Raw genomic sequence first — 21,369 nt, 5'->3', positions numbered from 1 at the left:
CAAAGCACCTCAAATACCGGTTAGTTCAGGCAACTGTCACTAGAGTGCGCGTCAAATCTCCTGCATATGACCTTGAACGACTGAACAGCACCAGCGAATCACGGACGTGCAGCGTTGCCTAGTTCAGAAGCTGTTTCACCTCGCTACTAAATCGTGTACCTGGCGCTCGGATATAAATAGATTATTTCAAGTGTCAGTAGTTCAACAGATGGAAAGATAATGAATTTGCGAGTATGTACGAAAAACAAGCGTGATTGTAGCTTATACCGTTCCCTCTGTAGAAGCAATGTTATTATAAACGTATTTGCATTGTATCCTTTTTGCTCTCCCTTCGTTCCTGTTGCATTCTGAAACTTTCCGATTAGCTAAGGGAACAGGGCACGTTCGTTCCCAGTGATGGCAGAAGAAGTTGACGAAGAGGATACCGTCATTGTTCGTTTTTTTTTTTTCATGTGTTTAGTGGGTGTGTGCAGCATGTCGTTGAGTAAACCAAGTGGTAGTGATGGCGAGAGAAGAGGGAAAAATACAGTGTTGTACGAAGCCAGGCACGACAGGTGATTTTTCAGGTGTACATTTTTTTTAAAAAAAAAAAGTGTTCGAGTGACGAACAAAGAAGTAAAATTGACTTTAAGAAGTGCCAGGATCTAACAGCTCAAGCGTGTGGTGTGAATCAAGCTACCGTTTCTCGGATATGTTCGGGGGCAAAACAATGTGGATCGGGGCCTGCTCCAATGTTTCAATAACCTAGACTAGAAAGCACATTAATATACCGAAAAGAACGACAAATTTAGATGACTTTGAAAAAAGACGTAGTTCGTAGAACAGTCTTTGAAATTTACGATCGTGGCGAATTTTCTACTACCAAAAAGATAACGTACTCTTTACGGGACAAAATATCTTACAAAGGCTCTACAACTTCCACCTTGAGAATATTGAAAGAATTATGCAGTCCCTAATCAGGTATGTTCTTTTCTCCCATTATGTTTATTATATGTTATATTATCTAATGTTCCGTGATCTCCGTGACAAGGCGTTTCGCTCGACCACGCTGTCTCTTTCCGTGTGAGATTTCGACATGGCACCGCTGCAGTGCGCTGCTATTGGCTATCGCCATATGCAGGAGATTTGACGCGCACTATAGAGGGTGGTGCGTGGTGCTGTACCCTTTTCTTAAAATATTGAGCTTAAGATCATTGCGCAAACAAAAGTAGGGCGAGAAGAAAGAAAGCTATTGAAATATAAATTGTATGTAATTTGAATAATACTTTGGGAATGACATAGATATGAATGAGATTAAAAAATATTATTTTTTTTAACTATTTATTTATTTCTTGATATTCTTGTCTGCAGCCGGCTCCGTGGCGGAGTGGTTAGCACATTGCGCTACGACGCCAGGGGTCCCGGGTTCGAATCCTGGCCTGGGCATGGATATTTGTGAGTGTCCATTCATCATATCATCACGCATCCCCACCTTCGCAAATTAGCCAAAAGTGGCACAAAAAGCGAAGTAACATAAAGCAAGTCAATTAATCAATCAATTGTCTGCAGTACTTTCTGTAAATTATGTAAAATTCAGTAGCTACATATCTGAACTCCAAACAAAATTGAACGTATTAGATCTCGTAGTTCCCAAATTACCGATACATCATATTAAGAAAGAATAATATTTCCTTCAAACGAATTGTATTCTAAAGTTTGCTGATAAGTGTTACAAACTACCAAAATGTATTACTTTTAGAATAGTCATTGTACATGTAACAATAACACTGTTATACATTACACTACATTTTAAACTTATGTAAGCCCCGTAGGTAAACAATGTCGGAATATATTGGGATAAGAGCTTCTGTGTATAAAATGTAAATTAATAGTTTTTTTATTAAATCCTAATATTGTCTAAAACAAAAAACTTATAATTTTTATACTTAATAACACAAATAAATTTCAGTTAGCCTTACAACATAATAACTAAAGTAAAACATACTTTAGAAATAAAGTGTAAAGTGCAAGAATTGAGCTATATTTTTTCATATTCTACCATTTAATCCAAAGAATAAATGGTTCCACAGTTCTCAAAATTCCGAAAATGAGATTTTTTCTGGAGAAGTTACAATATACCTAAACTGTATGATTAAACTTTAACTTTTAGAGCTTTTTCATGAACGACGTTTTGTACAAATGTACATAGCTATGTATACATACACATATTCATGCATTTCAGTACATGAACTATATAAAATGTAAAAGGAATAATGAAAAACCTTTTTACAGGATATTAATTAATTTGGTGGATTTAGTAGAAGTATCCCCAAGGATATAATAATGATAGGCCTAATAATAATGTAGTGGAAGAAGTAATAACACATTAGAAATAAAATGGATTTTTTTATTAGTTTATAAATAGTTATCATTATATAATAATGATCACTATCATAATTATTATTTGAATGCAACGGCCAGCCCCGCCCCCTGATAAAGTTTCTGACGACGTTCACATCATGGCTATTGTATATTATTCATAGCATAAATGATATGTCGGTTATTGAATTGAATTTAATTGAATTTCACGTTTCAATGTTAATCGCAACGATAATGATGAATGAGAAATTCGACCTATGGTCTCCTGGATTCACTCTTGGTCAGGGTAACCAAAGTACTAAAGAGACAAAAAAAATATTCTTGTTATTTTTTTCATACCATACGCTAGGTAAGCGTTTCAAGCAGTTACACTGATTTCGATGTAGCGGGGTTCGGTATTACAATGGCTACATGCGTCAGGGAGCTTTCAGACCGAAGTTACAAACGACAAACGGCCAGACAACTTCAAGTCGGCTTGAAGATTTTGTACATTTAGCGTTCGGCGGGCGGAAGTTGACGTCACGTCTTGCAGAGTGAAAGCGTCCGGCCATTCAGACGGCTTACAGCCATCTTGCAGTCGAAGGAAGTAAAGGAAAAGTTGACTCGTTTCGTCTACACAAGATCTTGCAAGATGGCGGCGTCCGTGGAGATATGTGCGATTTGGGATAATGTTATTACGGGGATGGCTATGGTTATACTTGGCGACGTCTGACATTATTTGTACTCAAGATAAATAAATGATCTTTGAAAATGTTGAAACATTGGTTTGAACTGAGAGAAGTTCATTGTTTTATATGAAGACCACGTTCACTTAATATCTCGTCTGCTTCAAAGAACGAAGAACGTGACATGGACACAAGATTTGAACAATACGATCTACTTTAATGAATGCTAAGTATATATCCATAATGAGACCTAACGTGGTAGCATTTTTTTTCTTTTGAGAACAAATATTTTGATTGAACTCGGAATATTATGAAGCTGAATATGAAAATGAACTCAACATTGTTTTTAATAATTAAATACAATTAATCGTATGACAAAAGATGATACACCATATTTACCCCCTTTCCGAGAATAGTACATACTTTTTTCATTATTTCCTAAATATATTTATTCTCCGGAATTTTTCCCTTTACACCTTGTACGCTAGTTGTTGCGTTGACTAGTTTCATCCAGAGACCGCGTACGACTTTCTTTGTCGTCTGGCGATTCAGCTAAGATGATCTTAAGCCGGAAGTTGGTAGTCACGTGTTTCCTCTCAGATGCATTTGCAGTTGTCTGGCTCGCCGAAAGCGGCTGGTGCCTGGTTGATTCAGAATGGCGTATTCATTGGAGCAGTGTGTGTGCATTGTTAAATAGTATTTTACTACTCATTCTTACACACATGTGCAAGAGGTTTTCCAAGAAAATACCCTTATTATTCTATACCTAGGGGCATGCATATTTCGTTTTTGACGAAAAAACTAAATTTGAAAAAACACACTGTAGTGTTAATTTTTCAGTTTTTGAAAGGTGCGAGATGCATTTTGTGACCATGTTTTGTCACGAAATAATGCGAAATGAACTGCAAAAAGCGAAATTAACTCTTAAACACGAAATTTAGGGTTTATTCACCGACGCAACATCTTCTGAGGTCTGAATTATCCTGAGAGTTATGCAATTCCCGGAAAATTGAGTAATTCTGATGTTAATATTGGAGAAGCAAAAATGGACTCCTTTACGCAGAAATAAACTTAATACTCTGATAACTACATAAATGTGCTATTTGAAGTGAAATGTTAATTCTGTGGAATAAGGGTAGTTTTTAAATCAAATTTAGGATTATATTCACAATTTTAAAAACAAAATGTCTTTTTATATACCACTTTTCATCCAATTTTTCACAACTATAACACCGATATTTTATTTTATTTGCCACTTTTGAACCCGAAATTGACTCAGTTTTTGTACTGAAATTTTGCTTCTTTATTTACCAAAAATATGTGCCTCTATCTATACCTCATAAAGCAACTTTTTTACGACTAGTGCTTCGATTTCGAGAAACCGGAAGTGCATGTGACAAAACACAAATTGATCGCCCATCGGTTTAAACCCCTACCGCAGTGGGGTATGTGTACACGTTTGGAACAATATCCAACCAAAAGCCTGAGGAAACTTGCGTCCCAAGTACTCGTAGGGCTGTGTAGAAAACCACCCTAAAACCATATCGTGTTCGAGCAGTTCAAGAACTGCGACACCTTGATAAGGATAAACGTTTGAAGTACTGCAGGTGGTTTCGATCTCTCATCGAAGAAATTGGCATCCGAATTCTTGATTCCGTTTTTTTCACTGATGAAGCTTGGTTCCATTTGAATGGTTATGTAAACAGACAGAACAGCAGAACATAGTCCGTTGAAAATCATCATGTGTCCCACTAGGAACCGCTCCTTCGAAAAAAAGAAAAAAAACTTGGGGTATAGTGTACCGTGACACATGAATATTGCCTTTACTATTGTTGTCAGACTGTTTATGTTTTTTCGACTTGACAATAATCTATAATATTAAACTCCAACAAATGATCCCACATATTGTTAAGAGTTCGTATTTACTAATGAAAATCAATACTCGGATGTTTTCAGCAAATTTACTATGTTTATCAAATATTGTAATTGATTTTATTTGGATAAACGATAACATAAATTTATTAACAAGCCTACATGATTAGTTTAGTGATTTAATCGGAACACGTAATGTCCAAATTGTAATAATAATAAAAAAGTAGCCGTATAGTATAGTAGCCCCATTTATGACTCACCCTTACCATTTTGTAACAAGCTCCCGTCAACTGTGTTGGAATGGCAGGGTTGCCAGGTGCGTAGAAATTTACACTTAAAAGTCAAATTTCGGCACAAAATTATGATTTTGATTTTTCACGAAAATGTATGGCCAATACTTAGGCACATGTTGCGTGCGTCTGATGCCAAAATTTCGACCTGATAGTGTTCCCAGTGACGGAGATATGTTCCAAAAATGGCACTTTTTCACTCAACCTATAAAATCGCCAGTCACAAATCCATCAAATGCTTCACATGATCATTATTGGTTGCAAATGACAGACTGACATGGCGTCAGTCATCAGACGTCTAATTATGACTCTCTGATAATTTCTTACATAGTTTTCTCACTCAAAAGTTCATTTCGGGAAAAATTTTAACGCTGCCTCCCACCAGTTATTAATTTATTTAATTTTCTGTATGGAATAAATTGATAATGTTAATCATTACAAAATATCTTTATGAATGGGGTTTTACAAGGCAGCAAACCCGGTGTAAATATCTCTTACGGTTTTCGTGATATAAATTTTAAAATTTGTGTTGCGCGACTTTTGAAACACCCTAGTAAGCTTCTATACTTGAACACCGAAGCGACACATCAAGCTGCACATGTCGCTCGGACTCTCAATATATTGTCTCCCCTCTCTGTGGTATTCGCGCGTGCGCCGTGAATGTTGTCTTTATTCTTTAAGCCTGGACATGCCCGTGACGCTTGTCGCTTGTCATTTCGGTGCGAAGCTTCGTGTCGGGTGTCGCTTTGGTGTGAGCACTCCCCCAGCTACGTTAAAATGAAGTGCGTTCGTCTGTGGCCAATAGTAATAACTGCTATGTGTCTCTCCATGTATATTAACGAAGTAACTAGTTTTGATACGAAGCTGATTATTTCGGTGTGGAAGTTTTCTATTACTTCTTGACGGACAAAAATAGGTGAGCGGTTAAGGTTTTCAACTCGGGGGTTGTTCTCCATTGCGTAGTGGTAACGTCGTCACCTTGTAATCAAGACGTCAAGGGTTCAATATCCGGTGGTGGCATATTGGTTCGGATCATATTTTTCTCTACACTACAGGTCAGTGCCTGCGATTAGGAAGGTGCTTGGAGGCAGTTGCCCCCCAACCCACCCACCCCCCCACCTTTTTGCCACTTTTGCCCCCACACTATACTAAACCTTATCTACGAAGAGAAAGTAAACTGCCCTTCCCCTCAGCATTCGAACCTTGCACCTCCAGCCCAATTTTGGAACCCAATCGCCGCCACTCCTGCAGGTGAAAATATGGCATCCTGAAAAGGGTGAGAAAACAATTAGAAAAGTATTGTAGGATGATAATTATTCCACTTTACAACAGCCACATCACGTCGTCTTTTCATTGAGTTTTGTGCTAGATATGGGTCCATATTAACATACTCCCTTCTTGTGTTTCAGATAGAAGATCTTCAAATCGGCCCACATGATGTCGCCAGCTATACTACTGTTTGTTGCGCTGGTGTTGTTGACGATATTTCTACTGAAAGGCGTTCTTTCGAAGCCTCATAATTTTCCAAAAGGTAAGAATAAAGTATCCTAGGCGCACAGTTTCGTTATATTGCTATAAAATCAGTCTCTACTGTCTTCGTCATACAGGGTGAGTGAAAAGTCATGTTACACAGGGATTTATAGTATCTTCAATGTGTGCACGTGACATTTCCAGTACTGCAGAATGACCGGCATAATCATGTCTGCACATTGCACAATGCGTTCCTTCAGATGATGGATTTTCTGAATCTTAACTGAGCAGACCACCCTAAAGGAAACAATTTATTGGTGGCTGGTCTGGGGACCGTGGTGGCCACTCAGGAAAATCACCTCCACCCTTTTGTCCTTTGTCAGCATCTTCCTTCATCCACAGTCAGAAACTCTCTATGTAAACTGACGTTTGACTCACCCTGTATTTTCTCGTAATATATTCTGCGATCAGTGTAGTGCTAAGTGAGGACCTGTCAATAAAGAATTAGAATAAATTTATTACTCACCGAAGACCGAAGATATATTCCAGATGGACATGGTTATTTTCGAAGTAGTCGAGTTGGATACACTTGCTCCAAGGGGAAGGCAATCTTGGAATACGTTCTAGAGCCCATCCTTTTACATGGTCATCAGCACCGTCCGTCTTCTTCATGTCAGCTCCAGTTGAGTCATAACGTGCCGACCTCCGTGGCGGAGTGGTTAGCACAGCGCGCTACGACGCCAGGGGTCCCTGGTTCGAATCCTGGCCTGGGCATGGATATTTGTGAGTCTCCATTCATCAATTTCATCATATCATCACTCATTCTCATCGTTGCGATTAGCCAAACGTGGAAGAAAATTTACATAAAATAATTTCAATCGAGTCAAAACATTTATCTCTTAGTTCCAATGTTAGGCGAGAAAACCATGATGTCGCGCGGTCAGGGGTATAGGGTGGGTGAAGCAGACATTTGATATTTTTCTTGGGCAAATATTGAGATAACAATATTTGGAACATATGGTCTGGCACGTGAGGGACGTGTAACATATCTGCCACGTCGTCAACGGTTACACAGGGATCTTCACGAACAAGGCAGTACCTGCAATGTTCGTAAACCCTTTCAAGCAGTGCCGAATCTACAAATCGCAAAACGCTGCCTCTTCACTTAAAAAAAATATTTTTATTTCTATGTATTGTCAAATGATGAAAAATAAATTATTTAAGACAAAGACAGAAGGTAATAACATTTGAATATTCTAGTGAAGTTTAGTCTAAAATGTAAGAGTTAAAGGAGAAATTAATTGTTCTTTGGCGTCACGGGTGGGACACAATAGAAAACACACGTAAATCAAACAGTTAAAATAAACAAATTATATGTAAAATACCTTCTACTTTCTAACTTAATTATGTATAATACTTGAATTGTTATCCAATTTAGATTGTTCACTCACAAGGTGTGATAAAATTACAGCATTGCATTTAATTTTAAACATTGAGTTTCAGGGGTACTTTCACACAGTGGCGGCTGGCAGCTAGCATCATGGGTAATGCCAAATTGATCAAGAAATCGAAAAATTTTCGCTAGCATATGTCATAGAAATATAATGAAAGAGGTAATTTTAATGGAACTTTGTTTACTAAAATTGCAGACAAAAATTCAGAGTTCTTAAGATTGGTTTATTTTACTTCGCATTTGTACTACTTTTGGCTAATCGCGAAGATAAGGATGAGTGAACACTCACAAAGAATATCGATGCCCAGGCCGAGATTCGAACCCGCAATCCCTGGCGTCGTAGCATGCTGTGCGGAGGTCGGCCAGAGTTTCTAGTTAATAAATCTGACTATTAAAATTTCGACGCCTGTCACCTTTACCTTTTCTTGATATTTTTAAATAGAATTGATGTTTAAATTTGGCGTGGGACCCAAGTTGTTTAACTTTTAATTTAATATCGTATAGTACCTTGGAAAACGGTGTATGTAATAATGCTCTAATCTGACTCATCTTTACTAACTACCCTTCCTTTCACAGACCATCGGACACTTTCACTTCACTAAAAAAAAACACTGAACAATTAGAGACACCGAGTCGATCACGGTATTCTCGCCTTGCTTTGTTTATAATTTGCAACCCCAGCACGGCAGACGGTACACCAACAATCGGTGTTACTAACAACTGAAATATGATCATCTGCTAAATGAACTGTAGATCTACAATTTTTAGAATGCAATGCAAGAAATTGAATTATATCTTCAAGTGAAATTCTTATACTGATAGATTTTCTGTGTGATTTTTTACAAATATTAAAGTAAAAAATCCCCTGGTGATGCGAATTCCCTTTGATATTTAGGCAATTCTTTTGTTCAGTAAATGTCTTCAATGTTGTCAACGTCAGTTGCAACACAGGAGTGTCTGTGTGCGTGAGAGCATGGGACATATATTTTCTTAAGGAAGAAATCGATAACAAAAAAGTCTGGATGGCTCTTTAGACGCATCTATCTAAATGGTTATATAAATTTGGGGAAGATATAACGTTCGTTCTTGCCAAGTATGCATGAAAGTATCTTTCTCGCGAATTACTTCTCCAACGAGTATTACAAATCGGTCAGAATTAGTCACTTCTCTGTGAAGTTTGCAACTATGTCAACACAATGCGAAAGCTCTCGTGTCGTGCCAGCCGAAAAGGGGCACGGCTGGTTGTCTTATGGCTACCTCTGGGCTACCACCTCCTCGCTCGTTAACTGCGGAGACTTTTTCATGCCTCCGCGCATGCCTCTGAGTAGTTATAAACGGGGGTCGAGCAGCCACCCTCCCAAAATCTAACAATTTTATAGTGAGCTCTCTTAGTGTAATTTAACTGAAAATCATGATTTTAGCTGATTTTCTAAGTGTAAAAAACTGAAAATTTGTTTTACGCAAGAGCTTAAATTTCAATTTTATTTTATAAAAATTCTAAGATTTAGATAATTTCCCCTATGACACCCAATTTTTACGTAACACCCACACCCACCCACACCTACACCTACACCCACACCCACCCACAATTACACCTACACCCATTTACTTCTGGTCCACTTCTGGTCTACTTCCGGTCCACTTCCGGTCTACTTCCGGTTCACTTCCGGTCTACTTGACAGACACCTGTGAGTTTTTCTAGTTTTTTTTAAGTATACACGTACAGTAATTTTGCCGATTCAAAGTAACACTTGGTACGAGGCCTATTATTTTTATTAATTTAAGCACAATGGAAAACCTATTTTGATGATGTTTTTGTTGATTTTATACTATTGCAAATCTGTGTTTTTTCACCTCACACTTGGTACGAGTATCATAATTTATTTCGAGTTAAAGTACGTAACACCCACGCACACCCACACCTACACCTACACCCACGTACACCTATACCCACCCACGCACACCCACGCAACCCAAGTTATGCAACAAGTTATTACGCAATGTTTACGCAACAAGTTATTACGCAGACCCGTATCTAGCGTGTTGTTGGTTATGACGTAATGGGTGTCTTCTGAATGACTTACTGTTTCGGATGTTTTCATCAGCGCTTGGGTTACTTAAAGGGTTTTCGCATTACAGATCAGTCAGTATCGTGAGAGTAGGGTGACCAGACGTCCTCTTTTATCCGGACATGTCCTCCTTTTTAGGTGTCTGTCCGGCGTCCGGGCGGATTTTTTAGAAATCTCTAATGTCCTCTTTTTTTGGATAAAGTATGGCATCGACAATAGCAAATGTGCTACATAGAGAATGCTTCCACACATAACGATCATCATATCACTTGGGGTGCGTCAAGTATTCGAGCAATGCTCATCTAGCATCTGGGAGCCGAACAAGATCACTTTCCCGACTGAGTCATTAGTAGGGTACGAATTTATAGGCACTAAAAACCTCTCAAATAGGCACAAAAATGATTAAAGTAGTCACTTAAAATGGTACTATATACTAAAAATGCACCAAAATAGACAGCCTAAAATTAAAAGAAAAGAGATATTAAAATGAGTAATGAATGTGAACTTATTTCAATTTTCCTTTTACAATATCCAGTTATACTGTATTAGCACTTCAGTTTATACATAAAAGTGCGCTAACGATTAACAAACTATTAATACTCTTTTGATCGAAATTCACATTTGTGGTGAATCGTCAGTTAAAGTAATTCTCACAAAAAAGAGCTTGTGCTAACGACCGTGCGGATTTGAACATACGATGAAAAAACAATTTGCATCATTGTGACAAAAAAAAATGTAAACAGTGTTCTAATTGAGAGCCTCAAATCTGGCGAATACCAGATAACATCAACAAAGCCTTCTTCAATGTAGGGAAAGCCAGAGGCACGTAATACAAACCTGAAGTATGAAAAAAATTGAGGAATAGCAATATTTTGGAACGATTAAGCGAAATAGGTACTAACCCTCGAAAAAGGCATCTATGGACACTATAGAAATGCGTTTTTGGACTAGAAACACCATGGAACGAGCTTTAAACATTAAAGCCTGTGTTTTACTACAAATAAATAAAATAGACAAAATTCCACACCCTAGTCATTAGTATTATTCTAACTCGTTGCTTCGCCCTTTGAGACTGCAGGAAAGCACGTAGTCTGTAAAAGTAAAGTGCTCCCCTGTGTTTTGCACCAGCCATGAAGGCGTAGGGGATGTGGAGTTAGGGACCCACAGTTCCTTGATCGAGGCCGAAGGTGGGGGTGATATGATCAGCACCAAGTCCCTGGCCGCCTTTACCCCTCAGAGTGTCCTACAGGTATCCGCTTTGTACGACGCTGGGTGAGCGTCGGAGCCGCTTGAAGAGGTAGAAAAAATCCCGGATCTCTCCCGCCGGGGATCGAACCTCTCTCTCGCATGGTAGTCAGACGCCCTAACGACTAAGTCTGTGCAGTTCCTTTTCGATTGATTGATTTGGTTTATTTTACTACGCTTTTCTGCCACTTTTGGCTAATCGTGAAGATGGGTATGAGCGATGATATTATGATTTTGATGAAGGGACACTCACAAAGAACACCGATACCAGACCCGGGATTAGAATCCGGTACCCCTGGCGTCGTGGCGCGGTGTGCTAACCACTCCGCCACGGAGATCAGCCATTTCCTTATCGAGTTATACATAGGTGATACAGAAACGCGTAGAGAATTTTGATTATTAAGTAATATTTACTTTCATGAAGTAACGAAGCGAAAGTGTAAATTCAACAATGATCTTCCAAGAAAATATCCGGCTTTTAAAAATGGAAGAAACGAATATGAGGTGGCTGTCAATTTCCCCTGCTGTTGAAAGGGTGCTAGAAATGTTCCTGGCATTGAAATCATATTTCTTGAAACAATCGAAACTACCTAAAATTTTAATTCGGTTTCTGGAAATAAGTTAAAATAATTCTAACTTGTTACATTTGCATTCACTTGTGGGGATATTTCATTCTAAGAATTAGAAAAGGAGTAAAATTATGTGCTTCAAATTGTAGATATTCTTTGTCATTGTTAAATAACAGATTAGATTCCTTTCTTTGTTTAAAGGTAGGAGGAAGTTATTGAAAGAGATCACTTGAAAAGTATCTGTGAGCACGACGTTCGCAAGATTTTTTAATATTGTAAATTGTGAGTAATGGCGAATGCGGTGCCCTTTTTTGCGGTGTGCTCTTTTTTATGACTTCGTCCTCCTTTTTCGCCATGATCTGTCCTCTTTTTTGAATGTATGTGTCTGGTCACCCTACGTGAGAGTGTTTTGAAGAGTACGGATGTGTTGTTGCAATGTTAAAAGTTAAGTATTTAATTTATTTTAAAGCTACATACTATTTATTATTTTAAGTTTAAAAAAGTGTATCAAGTGATTTTTTTCATAGTAATTTCGATCAGATTGAGTTTTGATGTGATCAGATGTTATTTGTTGTCTCCGGAAATTCTGTATAAATAACATAGCTGAAAATTGTATCGTAATAGCTAAAATTATTTTATTTTGAAGTTGGTTCAAGTCGTTTTTTCACACAGATTGAATTTGTATGAATTTGTATTTGTATCCAATTTTGTATTTTTTCTAGAGAAAATTTATATATAAATACCAGAGCTGAAAAAATTATTATAATTATCACTATTGTCTTTTAAGTTACATTCTATCAATTATCGTAAGTTTAAAAGTGTTTTTTTTCTAGTAAATAGAATCTTATTGAATTTTGAGTTGATTGTGCGTTTTGTATTTTTCCTTGAGAAAATTTATATATAAATACCGAGAAACTTCTATTTAAATAACACCTCGTAAAATGACAACTCGTATAACCGACCTACCACTCGAACTGCTGCACAAGATTTTTGCGTACACATTTGACGGAGGTGAGGATGTCGCGAGGCTTGTCGACTTAAGCAAAATAGCGCCTGAATTTCGTCCACCGTGCGAGACGATTTTTATGGACAATCTTCGCAAAATAAGCGGTATGAAAAACGTGCAGAATCCTGATTCTCTTTTCCGGGCTGCAGGCAAAAAGTTGTCCGATAGGATGAAGGAGCTTCATGAGGCGAGGGAAGGAAGGAGACGATATACGTACGATTGGTATGAGTCAAACGCGGAAACAGACAGCATTATCACACAACTCATCGCATTGACTGAGGCGCGAACTTTCTTCCTAACTCACATGATATATAAATAAAATACCATCACTATGAAACCCAAAGGTGTCGTCTATCAGGTACCGTAGGCGGACCTCAAATCTCTCGGAGATTCGAATCCTGTTAGGTTAAACAGCATAAAAGTTTCACAGCAATAATTCTCATATGGACTGACGATTTTTTTTAACAGACTTAATAATGAGTTATAACCTGTGTTGTGATACCACTATAAACTGTATACAAAATATGCAGTCCCTGGAATGAGATGGACGAGGCTTATGAACCTCGACCTATACAGTTGTACAATCTAGCAATGAATGGATGTTTCTTTTTATTAAGCATAGCAGTGTCTTTTCACTTATTTTAATATCAGACAACAATGTTAGAAAGTGTGTGCATGGCCCCCAAGAATACAATTTAAAATCACTAATGTAATATGAACTTTTTTCACTTGTGTGTATTTGAATATGAAAGTGAGGTACTTTGAATAATTGAGGAAAACAATCACAAAGAGGCTTATGAACCTCGACCTATACAGTTGTAGAATTTGGCAATGAATGGATGTTTTTTTATTATTAAACATAGCAGTGTGTTTTCGCTTATTTTAATATCAGGCAACAATGTTAGAAAGTGTGTGCATGGCCCCAAGAATACAATTTAAAATCACTAATGTGATATGAACTCCCTTCACTTGTGTGTATTTGAATATGTAAGTGAGGTACTTTGAATAATTGAGGAGAACAATCACAAATAAGCTTGCAACGGTGTATTGGGAGGGGTCACGAGTTCAAACTTCGGACGATTTCTGTAAATCTGCTAAGGCCCAGGGTGTACGGATATCAGTACGAACATTTGTAAAAAAGAAGAGGTAATTTTGGCTAATGGCAACGATGAGGATGAATAATGATAATTATGATGAAATTGATGTGTGGCACTTAGAAAACAAAACTTCAAAGTGTATTGCACCAACAGCTACAATTGTCCCTCCCCCACAACAGAGGTGTACTTTTGTTGGTTTACGATTCTGAGGGCTTAAGTTACTATGTTCACCTATAGCTGTACATATTAAAAAAAGAAATTACCTGAGCAATAAAATATAACAATACCGATTCTGGCTTTTTGTCGGATGACGTAGTGGTAACGTTGTTGCAATCACACTTCTGATGGTGTATAAACTTAAATGATTTGCATAACATGAAATACTGTTAATGGAAATGTGTTGTTTCTAATATTCTATATAGAAAGCAGATAACAAGAAATAGAAGAAAATAAATGTTTCGGTCAGATACCAAGCTTCAACCCAAACACATATATGATCAGACAGGATGTCAACGATGCGTTTATAACTAACATGTAATTATTCAAAATTCAAATAGTGCAGTGGGAAACAACTAACTAACTCTCTCTCTAGACTTCTTAAACCCGAAGAGAGCAAATACAAGCACAAGTGTAAATAATTAAATAAGTTACAAGGGGCTGAGACATGGTTCGAATCTTTTGATCTAGGTATGGATGCAGACAGGTACTAAGTTTTGTGTGTGGACACAATTGATAAATGAATGTGGATAGATCTTATCTTGCCTGTCTTCAGTTTTACTCCTTCCCCTGGCCGGTGCAAGTGTACTAGGAAAAACCATAAACAGGATATCATTGTGGCTTTTGCGATTCCAGGAGTGCTATATGGCCCTGGCGATTCTGGGAATGAACTTTGAAAACAACAGGATGTCATAAGTGCATCTGTTCTGGGAAGGATGCACCAGATGAGTACGAAAGTACCCATTACGTCCGTCGAAGGTGCAAAGGCACCCGCACATCCTTAATTCCTAGAAAGGATTAACTAAGTACACAAGCCACTAAAGGGCAGGATATAGAATTCGAGAGGGGAGTTGATTCTCATAGTCCAGAGAGTCGAGAGTGCAGTCCTGATAGTCTACCAGCAGATCTGAATTACGGCCGGAGGCGCTGTCCAGCCTCCGACCCAAGATGGCTATCCACCCAGCCAAGTCCAGGCTGTCTTCAGGCACATAGAAGATGGACACGGATCTTCACTTCAAGTTACTAAGTATCGCTAATCTACCCTTCTTTCATTTCAGCTCCCTTCCCCTAACACATAGGTTGTGATATTCTTCATATATCAGCCACATCTGCTATCTATAATAAACCTTGATATTGTTATTCATTACTTATGCGCCTAATTGTGCCTACACCTTACAGTTTCACCTATTTAGTATTAAGACTCTATCATAATATTAATGTATTCCTTTACAGCTGTAAGCCCAGACGTCTTGAGTTACATAACCCCTAACGGTATGCTTGGGCACAGGCTCGACAACTGTTACAATAAGGTTTAGCATGGTGCAAAAATGGCGAAAAGTGCTTTTTATTTTTCTGAGGGTAGATCCATGGCACGGCGGCTCTTTCCTTTTACAGCCGCCACTGTAAAACAATAAACGTAATACATTGTCCAGCACCGCACTGAACTTGTGCAAAAAAAGTGAACCAATCAATATAATTTTCGTTCTCTTCATACTTTATTTAGGTACAAAATACTACTATCAAGATATCTGTGATTGTCATTTCGTTAAAAAAAAATGCTGACAAATTATTTTTGCATTTCAGGTCTTCCATGGCTACCGATCTTTGGATCGTACCCTCTGTTGTTCCTCTACGACCCTGTTCACCTAGACTTGGCTCTAGAGAAACTCAGCAAGAAGTATGGAAAGATGTTCGGATTGTTCATCGGCAACTTCCCCGCCATTGCGGTCAACGACTACGAGGGAATCAAGGCTATGCTCTCGAAACCTGAGTTGCAGGGTCGAGTCCCGGGATTTGTTTCTAAATATCGCTCCTACTGGGACCGGCTGGGTAAGTTTCTATACTCACTACACCAACATAGCAAGACTTTATATTCAATGAGTTGGAGCCTCCATTACTCAGGTTTTTTTCGTTTTTTTTTTGTACAAAAGTAGTCTTATTTTTATTAATTTTTGATATTTTTCCTAAACTTCGCATTTTTACTTTAGCACACTTTTCTTGCCAAATATATCTAAATTCAGTAGCGGCGATTGGATTCCAAAACTTGTGGACAAGGAAAGTTGGTAGACAGGATTTGCACTCGCCAAACAGTACAACTTCGCTCTGTAATATAAAAGTTTTCTCGCGTGATAAATTCGATCTCCCGTCAGAACCCAACCGCTTGGCTCGGTGATGCAAAGGGTTCTGATAGAAGGTGGAAAATCATTAATTTACACATGGCTACATGCAGCCGTCTGAATTATTCCCTGTATAATACACATCAAAGTTTTCTGGGACAAAACTTTGGAAAACAATCATGTTATACACGCGTAAATATGGCACATTTTTTTAAAGCCCAGAACACAAGAAATGTTGAATTTTCGCCGTATTTTTCGTTTTGAAACACAAAATTCGTTTAAATAATGACTTACATTCCAATCAAAAATAATTAACATTTTTCGGTGTTATTGCATTTGCGAAAAATCAGGGTCCCTATCAATGAGTAACGAACACTCTCATTGAAAAAAGGGGTAGCGGGAGCTAAAAAAAAAAACACCCATCACCCCTTCATATTTCAACTACATATGCATGGCATTTTACTTGCTTTTCACACTCACTATATTGACAAAAATGTAGAAGTACCTATGAACAGGTGTAGCGCCAAGAGGCTGGCTAATCGAGACTGGACCTACAGTTTGATCAAACCCTGGGCCCTTTGATTACAAGGAGACGTCGTTACTAGTAGTCCATCGGGGTGGCCCGGGTATATGGCTATATTCGTTTATGTAAATCACACTGCAAAATATTTAAATATTAAAACTCGAAAATTATTTTAAAATTGAAATATTTATTTGAAAATAATAATGGTTCTCATAATAATTAAAAGTATGTATAAGGAGTGTAAGAGGTGATCTTCTGAGTACACCCCTGTAACGGCTTCTTGCAGGCCAACGAGGATCTGGCGCCTGGACCCGCTGCCAGTATAATCCTCTGTGAGATCGTGTGTCCTGTGTTTGTCATTGTGTGTGTTGAGCAGTGGCGGAGCGTGACCTTTCCAACAGTGTAAGCCTAGCAGGATGAAGGCTATTTCCCCTTGTGTTTATTTTTGGGCTGGTATGGTCAGTGATTTATCCACACACATCTCCCCCACCCCAATTTTTTTCAGAACACTTCCATGGAATTTTTCACAAAACCCTAATTTTGGTACTAAATCTAACCTTCCACTCCTTACAATCGAAGTTACACTACACCAGATTAAAATTCTGGATAAATCCCTGAGCCTAGTGTTTTCTTTGCTAGGCTGTGTATCCCTACATTTCAACTAAAAGTAACGTCAGTCTTATTCCTTACATTAATTACATTTAATTTTTAAAAACGTTTTGCACTTTTTAGCTCAATTACTACCAGCTGAGTTCAAACATAAACAAGAAAAGGGGCTGAAAGACAGGTTGAAACAACATAGGGATGATGTACGACTTAAGAGAGAGACAAATGCGATATTTAAACACACGAGAGAAACAGGACATGACATAGAGTGGGATGAGGCTAAGAAGATAGGAAGGGAGAAGAGAATACTAGTGAGAAAATGGAAGGAGGCCAAGGAAATATAGAAGAAAGGTGAAGAAGTCACAATGCACTGAAAGGGGGACTAAAGATAAACAAAGAATGGAAGAAGATGTTAGAAAGAGTGGAAAGGACAAGAGAGAAAGAGGAGAGAAGAAGGAAGAAGAATGAAGGAAAAAGAGCGTGAGATAAAGAGTCCAACCACATTCTAGATGGAAGAAAATATGTTTAGCCTTTTAGGTGAAAGTACAGTTGACAAGGGAAAGCCACCTGCTAGAATGTTCCCTTTCTAATAGTCTGGAGGGGAGTAATGTTTGTGTGTATATATCGTCCTGTTTTGTACCTTGTTACATTTGTACTGGGTGCAGAGTCTGAAGAAGACCTTTGCTAGAAGGTTGAAACGTTACGTTTAGTTTATGTTTTATAATAAAATAAATTTCTGCCTTCGTCAGCATATTGAGTTTTTCATATCATGGAAACAAGGCTTAATGGTGTTATAAATAAACAAGAAACAGAGATCTTAATACTTCTCCTACAAGCAAAAAACAAAAACAAGCGTTTAGCACATTAATGTATGTCTGGTTTTCCCATTCGTTTTTAGATGTTTCTCCTTTTCCCCTTCCTGATAGATTTTTGCTTCAGAATTCCCTGTTCCTGGAAAAAAATCTCCTTGAAACACCACCGGCTCAAATTTTCTTTGCAGCCAACCGTTCATACCCCACGACGCTGGAGCCCCCTCCTCTTGCAGGACCTATGTCTCGATGGCGCATATTCACGGTTAGCCAGTGAAGCCAACCCAAGGTGCTCAATCTCGCACAAGTTTAAAAAGTCGTTTGTATTTGTAAGTTGGGGATATAAATAAAAAAAGAGGGCCGCTGCTCGTGGTAGTTGAATTTTCTCAAACTTTTGACGTGTAACGTCGAACCTACCCCATTGGTTGAACCATTCGAATTAATATTTATGTTTTTGTTATAAATTAATATTAATAATATGTAGATCCCAGAACAATTTAGTAGTATGTAGCATAATTTCGGAGTTCAAACGACACCATGGATGTCCAGAAGGGGGCAAGGGGAGGAGGTCCTTCACACCAAATTATGTTAATTATTGTAAGGACATTGCAGAAAAATGTTAACTTCCAATTGAATTAGTATCTATTGAGGAGACAACTCTATTATGGGGGAAATATACCTAGTTTACCCCCACCCCTGGAAAAAATACTGGTGGAAAGAAATACTGCGAGCGTCCATGAACAACACTTTTTCTAAACAGGAGGTTTGCAACGCTGCTGTTAGCCTCTGACCGAAGGTTTACACACGTAGGGTTTTGGCCCGCTCTTCTCCACCCAGATAGGGTAGGCACTGTTCGCTCGAGGTCGGCAATTTGTAGGGCAAAATTCAGAAGGCTTACAGCTTTCCACAAGCAGAAGGCGGGAGATCCCATGCGCTATGCCGCCTGGTGCTGAAGTGTTGCAATCTAACAAACAGAATCTCGAACACTGGTGTCGACCCGAGTTGAACTTTGTTCTTTACGAATTTTGCATAGGTATAATTACATACATTTTACTAGAACTAATAAAGTTTAAGTCAGGCTTACACGGCTGACATGAACGCTACGCGCCTGGTGCTAAGTGCCTCTTTACAGCCTCAGCTTAATAGATAAGGAGATTTTATCTTCAGAGACGGTATAGCTTTAGTTGTTGTTAGTAGTCTACGACAGTGTTAGTTTTAGCAATTGACTTAGGAGGTTTTAACAGACAATTTTTTTCTTGTATAAAGCCCTGTCTTACATTTTGTTTTGCGAGTAGTCAAGGGACTTATCCCCGTATTGTGTCACGGGCACAAATAGCCTGTGTGCTGACGTGCCCGTAATCTTAAAATGAATCTTTTTTTTTGACTGATTGAAATAATGTTTTTGGGTGTGTCAACACTTGGGTTATTTGCACTATACGGGAACCCAGCCCCTTACAGTAACTAAAATCCACAGTTGTCTCTGGCTGGGTCCGATACACGGAGGCATATTGCACAGTGGTTCGGATCCAACTTTAAAATGTAGGTCCAGTCCCGATTAGCCTATCTATACGTAAAATAGGCTCTGAGGACTAATTCCTTACCCACGTTAAAAATATTAGGCTCTAAACGGGTACTCAGCACATATATGGACAAAACACACAAACCTCAGAGGTTGCCAGCAGGGCCAGACGCCAGAGCCTCGTTGGCCTGCAAGACTGTAGTTACTGGGATGTACTACGTAGAAGTGAGGTTGGCTTTTGGGTTCCTTACCAGATGGTCACCCATAAATCAATCAATCAATCATAAGTAGGTCTATGTATAATGGTCTAATCGGAAGAATTTTCCGCTCTCGAAGAATTTCGCTTCGTTCCAGTTGTCGCTCAGCTTACAAAAGAAAAGCACGTTGAAGGATTTCCTGGTTGTATCTTCCAGGCTTGTTCTTCGCCGACGGACCAATATGGCTGCAGCAAAAGAGATTCGCCTTCCGCCACCTGAGGGACGTCGGGATGGCAAAGTCCCACATGGAAGTCGCTATTCACGACGAGGTCTCCTCCTTGCTCGCTGAGATGAGATCCACAATGGCACGCAAGGGATATCTGGATATGCCGGAAGTTTTCGGGATCCTCACCACAAACATCTTCCTCTACTTGTACACGGGGATAAGATTCATCGACAAAGACTCGCACAAGCTTGAGAAAGTCTGGAAGTACGCGCTCCAGTTCCAGAGGTCAGGGAATCAGACTGGAGCTAGTTACGGCATAGCACCATGGTGGAGGTATCTCTTTCCCCAGTCTTGTGGGTTCAAAGACTTCAGCGAGTCATGCATGGGACTTCAAAAATTCATAGAGGTAAGTCAGCCATGTGGGTTTATAGCTTATACTAAAGTCCTGACGTCCATAAAGTTATTATATCATTAGCCAGAGATGGAGCTTTGGGAATCTCTTGATAATGCATTTTTCGAAAATATTTCTCGTTTCTGGAAATTACGCTGTTATTCTAAATTCTCTCTGTTGAACTGGAGTTATAGTTGATTGATTGTTCTTTGTTTATTTTACCTCCGCTTTCAGCCACTTTTGGCTAATTTTGAGGATGAATGATGATACGATGAAACTGATGAAAGGACATTCACAAAGAAAACACGAACACATTGCTTGAATTTAACAGTTCCCCCGCCATTTAATTTTATTTAATTTATTGGTTTTTTATTCATACAATATACATGAGAAAATAAACACGATAGAATAATACACATATAGTACAATAAAAATAAAATAAAATATTGCATGATTGATAGTAATTGTTTATTTTTGCTGTTCTGCGAACCAGATCGATATTAAGTACCTCGTGAGTGAGGCGATCGATGATTGCATAAACGGGTATACGAGTTCTTAAAACATGATTAGACCCTGCAAAATCGTAGTAGACTCTGCATTCGTCCAAAACCAACCAAAATCGCTTCGAGTCAGTTGCAAATTCCCTGTACACGGCACTTCTAATGCCCAGT

The 21,369-nt window shown here is 38.5% G+C and overlaps 1 protein-coding gene across 2 annotated transcripts in view; it reads left to right on the top strand.

Moving 5' to 3' along the window:
* Positions 1 to 21,369, top strand: part of LOC145985396 (putative cytochrome P450 304a1) — a 145,944-nt gene that overhangs the window by 40,352 nt on the left and 84,223 nt on the right. For both annotated transcript variants that reach the window (XR_014441419.1, XM_083119369.1), the window contains exons 2-4: positions 6,595 to 6,716; positions 15,895 to 16,140; positions 20,298 to 20,713. Coding sequence is in view for 1 of the 2 variants with exons in the window: in XM_083119369.1 (XP_082975495.1) it covers positions 6,620 to 6,716; positions 15,895 to 16,140; positions 20,298 to 20,713 (759 nt within the window). In the remaining variant the exon portion in view is untranslated. The remainder of the gene's footprint in view (positions 1 to 6,594; positions 6,717 to 15,894; positions 16,141 to 20,297; positions 20,714 to 21,369) is intronic.

The sequence above is a fragment of the Lepisma saccharinum genome, chromosome 3 (assembly GCF_977018435.1).
Source record: "Lepisma saccharinum chromosome 3, izLepSacc3.1, whole genome shotgun sequence".
Classification (NCBI taxonomy): domain Eukaryota; kingdom Metazoa; phylum Arthropoda; class Insecta; order Zygentoma; family Lepismatidae; genus Lepisma; species Lepisma saccharinum.
Note: the sequence above shows the minus strand (reverse complement) of the source record. Positions and strands in the feature narration are given on the sequence as shown.